This window comes from Drosophila eugracilis, unplaced genomic scaffold (genome assembly GCF_018153835.1).
Source record: "Drosophila eugracilis isolate 14026-0451.02 unplaced genomic scaffold, ASM1815383v1 contig_367, whole genome shotgun sequence".
Classification (NCBI taxonomy): Eukaryota; Metazoa; Arthropoda; class Insecta; order Diptera; family Drosophilidae; genus Drosophila; species Drosophila eugracilis.
Window position 1 is genome coordinate 5321160 of NW_024573224.1, and position 12794 is coordinate 5333953.

Genomic DNA, 12794 nt, shown 5'->3' on the forward strand with positions numbered 1-12794 from the left:
CCAACTCCCCTTTCGGTATCCTGGCTCTATTTGATATAAACCGCCTGGCCGGCTCTTTGAACCATTTGAACTTTTGGCTTTTGTCTGTTTCGGCATTGCTTTTCTTTTTGTGTACCATGGCTCTTGCCCCATTCACCCACCATGGGGCATGTTTTATTTGATATTTGTTTTTTTTTTTTTTTTTTTTGATTTTTCTACTTACCAAATGCTACGACATTTCGTCATGCTAATCAGCATGGAGTCACTCGTTGGCTAATTGGCTTAGACGGGCTAACTCGCTGCTTTGGACTGGGCTTACGATCTGTGAGTGTGCGTGGCTATCAGATTACTTGACATATTGCAAAATTAGATTTATATATGGTCAGATGGGCCGAGGAATGGGGAAATTGAGGCTAGAGTGATGCGGGCTCGTTGCAGCTGACAAAGAAAATTATGTGGCAATTCAAACTATCACAGAGCAAGTTTTTACTTTCGAAAAATCATTTAATTAAAATGATTGTATTTTCTTGACCACTTTTTGTTTAACTTACCATAAGCATCTGAGAAGTCGGCCTCTTGGGGTACTAAAATTTAATGAAGGCTAGACAAGGAACTAAATGGATCCAAAGAGTAGCATTAATGATTTTCCTCTAATGAGCAAAGTACCCATTATAATGGAAAACCCCAAGGCAAAAGATATAAATTGAATTAAGATCGCTTAGGGCCAATTTTACTAATGACGCAGAAATATCTGAAAGTTTTCAAGAGTGATGGGAATTTCTTGTCTTGAAAGAGAAGCTTTAAAATTGACTGACTAAAACTTTGCAATTATAAGCAATAGTTAGTTGAATTATCTTGTTACTAAACTGTTTTTATGGTTAATTAATAAATTAATTAGATTTAGTTGTAAAGACTTTTATAGTTTTATGTAGCTATTAAATAAAAAAGTTATGGCTCAATGATTTTGAGAGGCAGCATATAAAATTTATGAGTTTCTGATCTTTGATAGAAATCTAAGCTGATTGAGTGGAGGATTACCTACGCCAAGTATTTCCTATAAAGATTGTAACTGTTCTTGTTAGAGATACCGGCCCATTTCCTCCCTAAACAGTTGATTGAATTTCAATGTAGTTTTCTCAATCAAGTCCAATGCCAAAGTCAAGTCAAAGTTGTCATTATCGCTTATTATTATAGTGTTTTTTTTTTTTTTTGTTGCTCTGCTTCCCCATTTGCATTTACTAATTTATTTATTTACTTGTCTGCCTATCGGTACTGTATCTTTTTATTATGCAAATACAGGTGGTGTGTGTGTCTATGTGTGTATCTAGAAATTATGCAAATATCAGTGGGCCGATTGCGCCTTTGTGAATTGCAAGCCAATTTAATTTGTGACATTTGCTTAGACAATTTTCTCCATAAGAATTTCGAACTTACTTGTCTGTCACTGGAAGTTTGTTCCTATACCCTCTATACGTTCTTCTCAAGATTTTTCCACTGTGTTTGTGCGTGTGTGGGCCTGGGACTTGAGCTAGTTGCCCCAAGGAACTTGCGTCTACATGAAACAATTAAACTCAACATGCATTTATGTCAAGTTATTCGCGCTGCGCCTGCAATTAGAGAGCAAACCAACTCCAAGTGGGCAAACTGCAACGCATGATCACTGGGCAGTAAATTAACCCGCACTTCCATATGGTTACAGCCACGGTGCGACAGCTGCAGTTGTAAATTTGATTTTTATGGCCAGAAACATGTTGCCAATTGCCAGCAACTGGCTTGGCCAGACCAAAAAAAAGAAAAAACCACCGACGACACAAAAAATAGCGGCAAAAAATCAGTTTTCCGATATCTGTCACCAGTCATCGAAAAGGATACCTTGCCGACTTTTGAGGTGTTAATTTGGCCACATGCCGAAAGCCATGGCCATAAATTCATTTCGTGTTCATGTCGCGTGCAATTAGCCGGGCCAAAATCTCTAGTTGCCGATTCTTGATCAATGGATTGTTGAGTAGAGAATTTTAGGAATGGATTTTTTAATGTTAATAGAATTTGTGGTTAAGATTGTTTAACTTTTTTGCTATGTTTTACTATTTTAACTTTGAAAAACTATTTACTAGAATTCTTTTCTTACTAGAAATATATATAAATCATTTCCAACACGTAGCATTGAACAATATTTCCTCGATCAGCTGCATCTTAATTACTTGGCTGGCAAAAGACAAAATAAAGAAATACCAAAATTTCAATTTCAAAATTCAAAGCTGAGGCCTGGGCATAAAATCCAGTCTCAGACTGAATCCCAGTCGAAGTCTGTCTTGTCCAGCAAGCAAATCGTGACAATCATGACAAAAATCGAACGGATGTTTGAAACGAACAAATGCAAAAAGTATTTTTGTTTGTGCTTTGTTTCTGTATATTTTTGGCTGGTAATTTATCACAAAATCTAAAGAAAATAAAAGATTTTGAACCTATAATTTTGAGGCTGGCGAATACAACAATAAATGCCATAAACAATAATTCATAATAAATTGTCATTTGACGTGTTTGAAATGTATTGGCAATTAAAAACGCAATTGAAACGAATGGAGTGAGTGGAGAAGGCTGGGACAGATCGGCGCTCCTTGGTGCAGTGAATCGCTTTTGGGAGTTATATATTTATGAGTAGCAGCAATATTTTGGAGTTCATGAACCTAACTTTGGGTGTGTAAAGTTTGGTCATGATACCCAGCCAAATCAAATCAAAGGCAAGGCAACTTGAGTTAAAAAGGGGCTAGGGCTATAGGTGAATTATCAGTTTTGATGGAAATATATATTTTAGATAGATATTTTCTGTTTTTAAAATGAAGTCTTGGAACTTTTTTCTTCAGAACTTTTTTTACATTTATAACTATAAATTTGTACGATATTAGATTATTTTGCAATTTATTTTATTTCTAAAGAAAACTGGTCTTTCAAGAAACTGTGCCCTTATATTTTTCTCATTTTTGTGGTGTCTCTCAAAAATGCTGATTAAAGGTCTTTTTTGTGTCGATTTTGTTGCTGATTCCCGTTGTCCCAGGCCCGCCCATTCTCAATTTATTTTGTATTTTTTTTTGTTCGAATTTTGCTTGCCCCTTTAATTTGTTGTTGTTTTTGAGTTGCATGTTGGGGACTGGAGTTGAGTGCAGTTTGCTTAGGGCGTACTTAAATACCGTTATTTTAATAAACGCCGTTTGCGCATGCGCAGCCTGAGTTGGCCCTGTTTCCTCAGTTTTTTTGGGCTACTTTTTTTCCTGTGTTGCCCCAAAAGACTTTCTTCACATAAAAGAAATTGAATTACTGCTGATGGCAAAAGGCCAAAGATTTGCTTTTTTTTTTTTATTTTGCACTAACTATGGATGTTGATTTGTGGAGAGGGGGCTGGTTGAAAGGAAGTGCCTCATAAAGTATGCCATTTGTTTTTCGTAATATTTATTTTCTTTGCCCATTGCATAGAAGCTTTGTTTGTTTATTTTCGCTGCGTTCTGTTTGTCGCCTTTTTGCATAAACATTTATGCAAATGTGAATTGCCTAATTGACGGACAAGAGCCAAGTGCCTTGCCTTTTCCTAAACGACAAATAAATAAGAGCCTAAAGTTGAGAGTTCAGACTATCCGATACCTGTTAGGTTAGCTGCTTGGTAACTAAATAAGTTGGATATTTTAATGGTGAAAGGTTACAACTGATGAATTTTGTGGATAGAAAGACTTATAAAGAGCCTATAACCTAGATTTCATAGAATAGAATATACCCTTGTTCTCTACAAATACCGAGTATAAAATCCATGACAGTGACCAGGCATTGTCTATGCTGGCAGCGAATTACATTTTACGATCGACGATCAGCAAATCGAGTCGAGTGACAGCTCCACATTTTGTCAGCTCTGTCGGCGGCGGAACCCTCTGATTTGGAACGACCTTGAGCCTTTTGTGCGGCCTAATAGAGTCGGAGTCCGCCGCCCCTTACCCAGAGAGGGGTTCACTCAATTATCTAGATATACGCGTTATAAAGTGATCTAATGAATTTACTTTATGCGTGTTTCATTTGATGTTGATTGTCCGATAAACATTTTATTTCGCTTTTTATTACCCTAGCCTGCTGCTGATGCTAGTCGTTTTTGTTGTTTGTTTTGAGTGAAAGTAATTTGTCGATTATATGTTTTTTTTCAGTTTGGTGCGACTGACACGCCTAGATACTTGGCACGTCATGTGCTAAGAGCTAAGTCCCAATAGCCGGTCCACAGATTCTCTGACTCATCCAAAGAAAGTTTAAACGAATGCTTTTGAGGTTGTTAATTCTTTGCCTTTCCCAAAAAAAACTACCAAACTGATGATCATCATGATCATGGCGGTGATGAACGTAAATATAGTTGTAGTCATCAGGGTTTTATGTTTGCCTTATGCCCACAGCCACTAATTTAGTTGATCGTTTTGCAGCAGGTGAGGAGAAATTTCTGATTGGGCGTGGTTAAAGATGGGCTGGCCCTAAATTATCCAAGTTGATATCGATCAGATTGTTTAATCATGGAATAATTTAGTACCAGCCTTTGGTAAGTGAATAAAAACCAACGGATTGAGATTTCCCAACAAATTGGCCCATCTTCTTTCCTATCTCTATCATTGATCAGATCTCCTCGTTGATTCCACTTGAGTTCATAGCAATGGACAAATTGTTTTGCCTTATATAGGTGGGTATCATTGAGCTCTATCCCAGGGACCAATCGATATCATTATTTATATCGCTCTGAGATCACAGCAGACTGCAATTCCAGGCCATTTACATGATCACCTGAAGAAGATGCACGCCCATGGAATTGGAATTGGAAGACGGCATTGACAGGCGGAATAAAGGCAATCTTCCATTTAATAACCAATTATCATTGATCAACTGCACGCCCAGTCCCCAGAGATCAAGGAATACCAAAAGACAGAAGAACGAACGAGAAACGAATGCACTGGCCACTGACCACTGAGCAATATCAATTACGAATTACATCTGATTATCCGCCTCTGCCTGGGAATTGCCATTGCCTTTGCCATTGCCATGGTCGCGATCGTGGCTCCAGCTCTTAAGATTCAAGATTCGAGATCCAAGAACCCAGATCCAACTCCCGCCTGGGGGCCGTGTGTGTCTGATTAGCGCATAAACAAGTTAATGCCATTGATGATGACGATGCTGAGCCACCTGAACAGACGCCAAGTGCATTGCAATGGGCCGACTGACTGGATGCGTACGTGGTGCGATGTTATTGTTTTCTTTGGCAATCCAGAATCAAAAACTGCTGGCCCAAGATAAATGGGGCTGCCAGGGACAGGGGCACCTCTCAGATAAGGCCAACTTCTGGCCTGTTTGGGAGTCTCAGTGCGTCGTCTTCGTCGTCGTCGTCGCTGTCCGTTGACAACAAGAACAACTGGCGGCGGCTCCACAAGCTTTTGATCTTGACTAAGTTTTAGCCGCCGAAGCCGTCGCCGACGCCGATGGCAAAAGCCTTTACCATGTTGAACTTTCCCAGTTTTGTCGTCTTCCTAGAATATGTATCTCCTCCGCCCGTTACTATTTGCCCAACACTTTTCAAGGCGGACAGGGGGTGGTGATATGCTAATGTTGTTTGGGCAGCCAAAAGTCAAACACTGTTTGTTGACGTTACCTTGAATTCGTAGGGAAACAAGCAACACAAAGGCCCCAAAGCTATAGCGAAGATGTATAGTAAACAGAGATGTTTGAGATATGTCATGTGTTTAGAGCGGACGGCACTTGACATCATAGTTAGGGTTCAATTGCTCTCGGTTCTCGTCTGGATTGTCGACTTATTTACTCGCATAAATTGCAGAAGATGTGAATGAAATACTCAGTAAATGGGTTATTTATATGAAGTGGATCTTAGCTATAGGAGTAGTGTGTGTATATAAACTCTAATTTATGTTTGCATTATTTAGTACCGTCTTTTAGTCTGTTTTTAGCCTTTATGATTTCTGGGAAAAAAAAATTCGTTCTAATGTAAATTTATAAATTCTAGATAAGTTTGTTTAGTGTATTTTGGGAGTCACCCTCCCGAAAAGTCTGGGAATGATTTAATTCGTGGGGCATTAACGTGGACAATTGTCTGTGGGAGTGCTGTGACTTGTGTGCTCCTATGCAAATGAGGGGACAATTATGCTGATCAGCGCTAATTGAGGGAGCCATAATGACCCACAGAGTGACTAACCCAGTTCCGTTTGCATCTTTCTCATCCACAGGTTGCCCGGCGACGACGAGTTCCCATTGCCTGCGATGCAACAAGGCGGGCTGCATCAAGTGCCCAATGTACCTGGTGACGGACACGAGGCAGTGCGTAGATCAGTGCCCCGCTGGTTACTTAGATCAGTGGTCTGCCCACACGGAGTTCATGGGCAAGGTGTGTGTACCCACCGGCTATTCTGGACCACTGATGGCCGCTCTGGCAGGTCTTCTTGGTGGTTTCCTAGTTTGTCTATCCCTTCTGGCTGTGGCCGTAATGTTGGTCAAGAGGAAACGTCGGCGAAAGTCAATCAAACAGAAGCTCATCAACGAGAATACCATGGATCGGGCGGATTTTCATGAGGCAGCTGAACGAGATGCGTCCGAATGCAGAGTACTTTCTGGCCATGTTGAACGACACCCGACGACAGATCAGGAAGCTGTATCTGTCGGGCGAGGTCGCGGCTGCCAACTCCTACAGGCCTATTGTCCGGGACCTGGCCAAGCTGCTCATCCTGCTGAATAGGCCTATTGAGTTGATTCCAGCCCCGCCACCAGATTGGTCCAGGCTGTATGCCTGGTCGGAGCAGGCTCTGGAGCGATACAAGCCACAGGTGGGCCAGCTTATCGACTTCTTCCAGGCCTCTCATGGTCACAGTGCTGGTCACCATGAGGCGCTCTACGCTGCGCCGGCTAAGAAGAAGCAAATGCAGCAGGCCAGTATCTTCCGGCAACAGGTGACGCCGACGGCGACGCCGCAGGGAGTGGGCGAACTGATGGCCGGCGATCGGAACAGTAATGCCTCGGCGCAGCAGAAGCTGCATCTGTTTGGCTCGCTGATCAGCCTGCACGAGTTCGAGGAGCCACGGGCCTCGGATCCCTTTGGCAGCAGCTTCAACACGCTGAAGAGCGGCAATCTCATCTCTGATCTCAACGCTAGCTCGCTGTGGCTGGAGGACGAGTTCTACAAGCTGGGCTTTCGACCGCAGGACGAGATCACAACGGAGCTGTAACCGCATCACAAAACTCACACTCAAAACTTAATGTAAAAGAAGTATTATCCCGACTGGCGGCGCTAGACGTTTCAGTCTAGTGCCAGTTCAGCTGGGGAAAAGAAGCATTTGCGTGCACATTCCGCCAGGCCATCATAATCATCATCATCAACTTCAACTCCATCGACGAGCTAACTGGGAGGCCATTTAGCCGGAGCCGCTAAATGCCCACGTTTAGAGCTTAGTTAGATCAGTTAAGAAAGCAAACTAGTCACGTAAAATCACAAACAAAACCATCAACACATAACGATGCCTTGGAGAAGGAGCAAATGCAAATGGAAATCGCGTGGAAATGAATTTAGTTTTATGGATTTTACAAAAATCGCAACAATCATGTAACGAACAATATTCAATATACACACTATAGAGATACTATTCAAATAATAATTAAGTTGTTTAGCGTTAGAAAAGCGATACTTATAGCTATAGCTTACGTAGACAGAGATTATAAAGCTTAGTGAATACGAAATGGATAATAAAATCGTGTGCCTTAAGAGCGTAAAATGTGTAATGTGTGTAACAATTTGTATTATTAACCAGGCGCCGTCATCCGACCAAGTCAGCCAACGCTAAGGCTCCTCGTACTTCCAGAGTATGTCGGGTTCTTCCTTGATCTTAAAGTCACCATGTCATGTGTCTTCTTTAATAGTTTCCGATGGGACAACGGGCTCGGCCACTACCTTCCGCTCGTTAACTAGCCTAGACAACTCTTTGGCATTATATCCGATCAGCAGCTTCAAGTCACAGTCAAATTTGTAAGCAAATCGCTTGCCGGACACCTTGGAGATCATATCTCCATCGTAATAATAGCGGAGAGCCCTAGATAGCTTTTCATAGTTCATGGCGGGTTTGTTTTTCTTCTCGCCCCAAAGACGGGCCACTCGATCAGGATCACTGAGCTTGAATTCTCCTTCGGTGCCTACCCACTCAATAATGTCCGTGTGCTCGCAGTCAGTGAGTATTTCCAGTAGGAACTGCCACAGCTGCACTTGTCCATTATTGCCCGAACCAATGGTAGTGTAATTGGTGGGACTCATAGATGCCGGCGAACTTTCAACAGCTGTAAATACAACGATTAAATTTGAGTTTTAGACAGGAATTCCCTTCTACTTACAGTCTGAACCTTTAACAGTCTGGTAAGATTTTCGCATTATCCTCTGCTCTAAAGAAACCGATCCCGAAGTTGTTGTTATGGCGGTGGCTGACATAATCCTGGGCTGCTTGGGTTTTCTTTGCTCTTCTACCTGTTTATGCACTACGGATACAAAGTTGCATTCCTTGAGCAATTGTAGGTGCGTCCAGAAGACATTGCCCGGATCACGGGGCAATTTCAAGCTGAACTCCTCGTGCGTCATGGCGCACAGCTCCTGACCGTTGATCTGCCAGTCGCTCATATTGATGCCACGTAGCTCGAACTGCTTGATAGCCCACTCCAGCCAATGGGTTACGTGAGCCTGCGTCCATTCGATAGCTGCCTCCGGTATTTTCAGGCGGGCTTGTTCCCGCTTAAACTTGCTGTCCAGCACCCAATTCAAAACTGGTTTAACATCTTTGCCGGTTTCCACGAATTCCTCTTCTGAGTCTTCTTTGTGCTTCCGTTTGATCGGCGTTTTAATAGGACTTTCGCTGGAGGAGCTCTTCTGACTAGCTGTTTCCGGTGGGGAGAGTTGGGCCACGACCTCCTCAGCCAAAGCAGCGAGGGCGGCTTCCGTGGGCTTGAGAACATCGGCGATATTTATGCGTTTTCGTATGGTTTGGATTTGTACGTTGATTTGCACCAGGCCCTCGCCCTTGACGCACTGATCTACAAGGTTTTTGTGTGATTCTAGCTCCTGTGCATCCTGCAGCCAAAACGTGTAGTAATTTAGGCAGACCCCTATCTTTTGTTCAACAAGTGATCTGGTATAGAAAGAAAAGAGGTTATTTTTATCAAAATTAAGGGTTATCTTTACCACACTTACTTGAGCATGCTGAGTGGTTCCCGGATGTCCATGTGCACGATGATTATATCGTCCGGTTCCGCCTCCGTTTCCACATCGATGCTATCCTCAAAGATTTCGCTGGCGATCACCTCTTCTGGAAATTGTTTACAATTAAAAAACGGAGTCTCAACAGGTGCGTCCCAATTGGAAATATAAGTTTTTTCACTTACCCAAGGCTCCGCCAACGCTAAGGCGGCGTATTAACTCGTCCGACAAGTCAGTACTGCTGTCCATCGTGTTTTTCTTGCGTAAAAAACCGCCAATATTTACTAATTTTGTATTATTTATTTATCTCGTGGATTTATTGTTGCATTAGAGGTGGGGTAGCTCACCAAAGTATCTGTATATCGAATATATCGATAGTAAACGATTGGCATGATGACAGTGTGACCGTGTAAATACAATATAATTAAAAAATACTAGACCAGGGCTCCGTTCTTTACTACCAGTGCTGTCACCTATTTTCTTGCTTTAAGTTTGGCGGTTCTTTTGAAAATAATAAAAAAGATATCTAGGACCGAAAGCAGTTGGCTTAAAATATTAAGAATGAAAAATGGCTTACAAAAGCAACAAATACTAATTAAATCAATCAATTGCTCACTATAAAAACGTATTTTTTATATCTTATATTTATAGTTTTTTGTTCATCAAAAAACCATAAACAAATTTATTTTCCTATTTAAATTTCGCTCACCATAGACTATTAATATGTTAAGTCTAACGATCTATAAAAATTAACAATCTTTTGGATGACAAATATTCGGTCGCCCCTAAAGTGATTTCCAAGAAAAGCAATCGAAATTAATTGAGGAATTCAATTCGCAACAGTAAGTTGATAAATAAGCCAAAGTGACGGCTAGCACCAATTTTTAGTAAAAGTCAACCACTTAGTTCTACCAGTTGATCCGCCTATGAGACATCTACTTGCTAATAAGTGGTTCGCTCTTCATTTAAGATATTAGTTTGGAAAGCCAATTCGCAGACACAATTGGCAATGTTTGTATGAAGGCCTTCACTAGGAAGTACTTCGTTCGCAATTCCAAGTGAAGTGGCAAAGTACTTCTCATCTTGAGCTAATGCTGATTAAATGCCCCGTAACACGATCAGTGGGTCAAAACGGTGGGACAAAGAATGCCAATTGTGTTATCTATCTTGACGGGTGGGACAGAGGACAGCCTCAAGTGCACATCGCACTTGTTAACACAAGCGATTTTCCATGTTCCGAGATATAGACAAAGTTGGCTCCCGGCCTGAATAGTACAGAGTTCGGAACATTACCTCATTGTTGACTCAGTTGGCGTGGATGAACGATATTTGTTTGTGAATATTTCGCTTAATATATAAATGACAATATATAAACTTGATAAAATACCGCTAGAAGTGATTCCATGCCTTCCAGGAAAATTTTAGCACATCATCCTCACATACCCTTGCAACCTTGCAACCTTGCAACTCCATTTTCCCTTTCCGTTTCGTGTCTGAAACATAAAAGCCAATAAACTAGAGTGCGGGCTCGTTTTGTTTGATGACAAACTGAGCTTTGTTTATTTGTATGCCAAGCTGTTGACTAATATTAGCCAGCTGGCCAAATTCAGGCGCTTCAGGTCAGTTTTTTTCTTTTTTGGTCTTTCCAGTAATTGAAGTTGAGTCATTGTCAATGTCATCTCACTTGGGTTGGATATTAATAGATGTGATAAATTAACTTTCTATCTCTGTCATTATACACCGAAAACCTTTATTACTCATTGTATGCTAATAAGGGGTAATCTCATTACAAGTTAAGTATACGCCGCATTGACCTTACTAGAGATAGAAATCTAGGCAGACCGAAAATTGTCTAGGTCATGATATCCAGTTGCAGTGGGGATATAAACAGATACCCAACAGCCATATGGCTGCCCAAAAAGATTACAATGACAACGGGGAAAACTCACATAAAACCAATACCCCTCCATACACCATAAAACTATGCGCAGTCATTGCGGCGCCTCCGACTGCCAGAAATTCCCATATAGCCGGCTGCCAAGGACCATCGAAAAGAAACGTGGCTACAAAAAAACAACCCCTTGGGGTTTTAGCCTCTGGATTATTTGTCGGCCGAGCGTTCAACTCCACGAGAATTGCGTCACTGGATGGCTAGAATTAAATCAATAGGGACAACTCCCACGCGGAGCGGTAAAGTGGAGCAGTAGCAGCACCCGGGACTTGGAGAATTTGCATTTCCGTGGCCCATACAGAATGGCTAGTATTTGGGTCGTCGAAGGATTGCAAGGACATTTCAAAGGCGGACTCAAAGCATAACTCAGCGGGCTCGTCGTTTCCGTTTCATAATTTTTCGTTTTTTAATTAATTGATATTTTGGACTTGAGTTATGGTGCTTTTTGGCGGACTACACCTAGAAACCGTCAGACGAATTAAGGCCAGGATATGAGCTCGTTTGTGACCCGCTTTTTATTGGTTTTTCGAACAAGTCTGAATTATTTATTAGCCAGTTGAAGGCAGTGCAGTCACGTTATTGATGAACCGTTTAAGTGGTTGGAAAAGGACATTGATTTTGTCGCCTGAAAAATGGCTGTGTACTTAAGGCTTTCTATCACCTTTTAGCTATTTCCGATATTATAAATTTACCATTTCAAGTTTTGAGTCATTCTTGGGTTTTCAATTCAAAAAAATTAATATTCTGAGACTGTGTCACCAAAATTCGGCAGGAAACACATGTTCAGCTGATTGACTAACGATTACGGATGGTCGATCTGAGTCATAAAGCACGTAGCTTATTTGGTGAGATTTGTTGTTAACTTTTCTTTATATTTTTACTATGGTAAATTATGCAAAGATGTAAGACTATATAGAGCTTTCTAGAAGATTAGGGTGCCTTCTTTTGACGCAATAATATCTTATACCCATTTCTTCAAGAAACTGTAAATTAGTTTTGCATTGGAAGAGTCCTCTTCACTGATATCGTTATCTTCAGTGGAACATTTTATTTGAGGCGCAGGCAACCGCTTGGAACATGTTTGAATGCAGAAAACTTGAATGAATACTTTATTTTGACAAGAAAAATGAGTACAAATAATGAACAATTTTCAATTTGCTTTATATTATAACATAAATTATTTTAAAAAATTTACAACATTTAAAAATTATATTAAAAGAAAAAAGTTAAATCTAATCTGTTATTTCTTAGCAAACTCTATTTTTACTTTATTTAAGCTAGAAATAAGTTCCATATACAAGGGAATACCATTTCTATTCATTTATATTTTAATTAAAATTCTTAAGCTTTTTACTCAAATTTTGTGGAAGTGTGTAAGTTCGTGCCGGCACGTGTTGGCTCTCGAACTCATACAAGTTCGCTGTCAGCTGGCTAGCTGGTTACTCGGAATCCATTTCAATATTGAACGACAGTCGTCTAGCGCAATTGAAACTCGACGGTTTTGTGTCTTTGGTCCGCGCGTGAAACCACAATATAAAGTTAAACAAAAGTGCCGACCGCTAGCGAGTTTTGTTTTTGGCCAAAAGCGATTGCTATAACGCTTATTTGATTAAG

At 40.9% G+C, this 12794-nt stretch overlaps 3 protein-coding genes across 6 annotated transcripts in view; 2 read left to right on the top strand and 1 right to left on the bottom strand.

Moving 5' to 3' along the window:
* Positions 1 to 7766, top strand: part of LOC108115833 — a 30504-nt gene extending 22738 nt beyond the window's left edge. Inside the window, 2 exon segments of the mRNA XM_017227427.2 lie at positions 6231 to 6565; positions 6567 to 7766. Coding sequence (XP_017082916.1) covers positions 6231 to 6565; positions 6567 to 7223 — 992 coding nt within the window. The 3' untranslated portion in view covers positions 7224 to 7766.
* Positions 7545 to 9615, bottom strand: LOC108115832 (DNA-binding protein Ets97D). Its single transcript, XM_017227424.1, has 4 exons — positions 9415 to 9615; positions 9224 to 9338; positions 8377 to 9161; positions 7545 to 8322 (listed from the first exon to the last, which is right to left on the bottom strand). The coding sequence occupies exons 1-4, from the start codon at positions 9476 to 9478 to the stop codon at positions 7892 to 7894; spliced, it is 1395 nt and encodes a 464-aa protein (XP_017082913.1). The 5' UTR covers positions 9479 to 9615; the 3' UTR covers positions 7545 to 7891.
* Positions 9616 to 12665: 3050 nt separating this feature from the next.
* The window catches only part of LOC108115862 (aminopeptidase N), a 30316-nt gene continuing 30187 nt past the window's right edge, over positions 12666 to 12794 (top strand). For all 4 annotated transcript variants that reach the window (XM_017227487.2, XM_041818699.1, XM_041818698.1 and 1 more), the window contains exon 1: positions 12666 to 12793. The gene's annotated coding sequence lies outside the window, so the exon portion shown is untranslated. The remainder of the gene's footprint in view (position 12794) is intronic.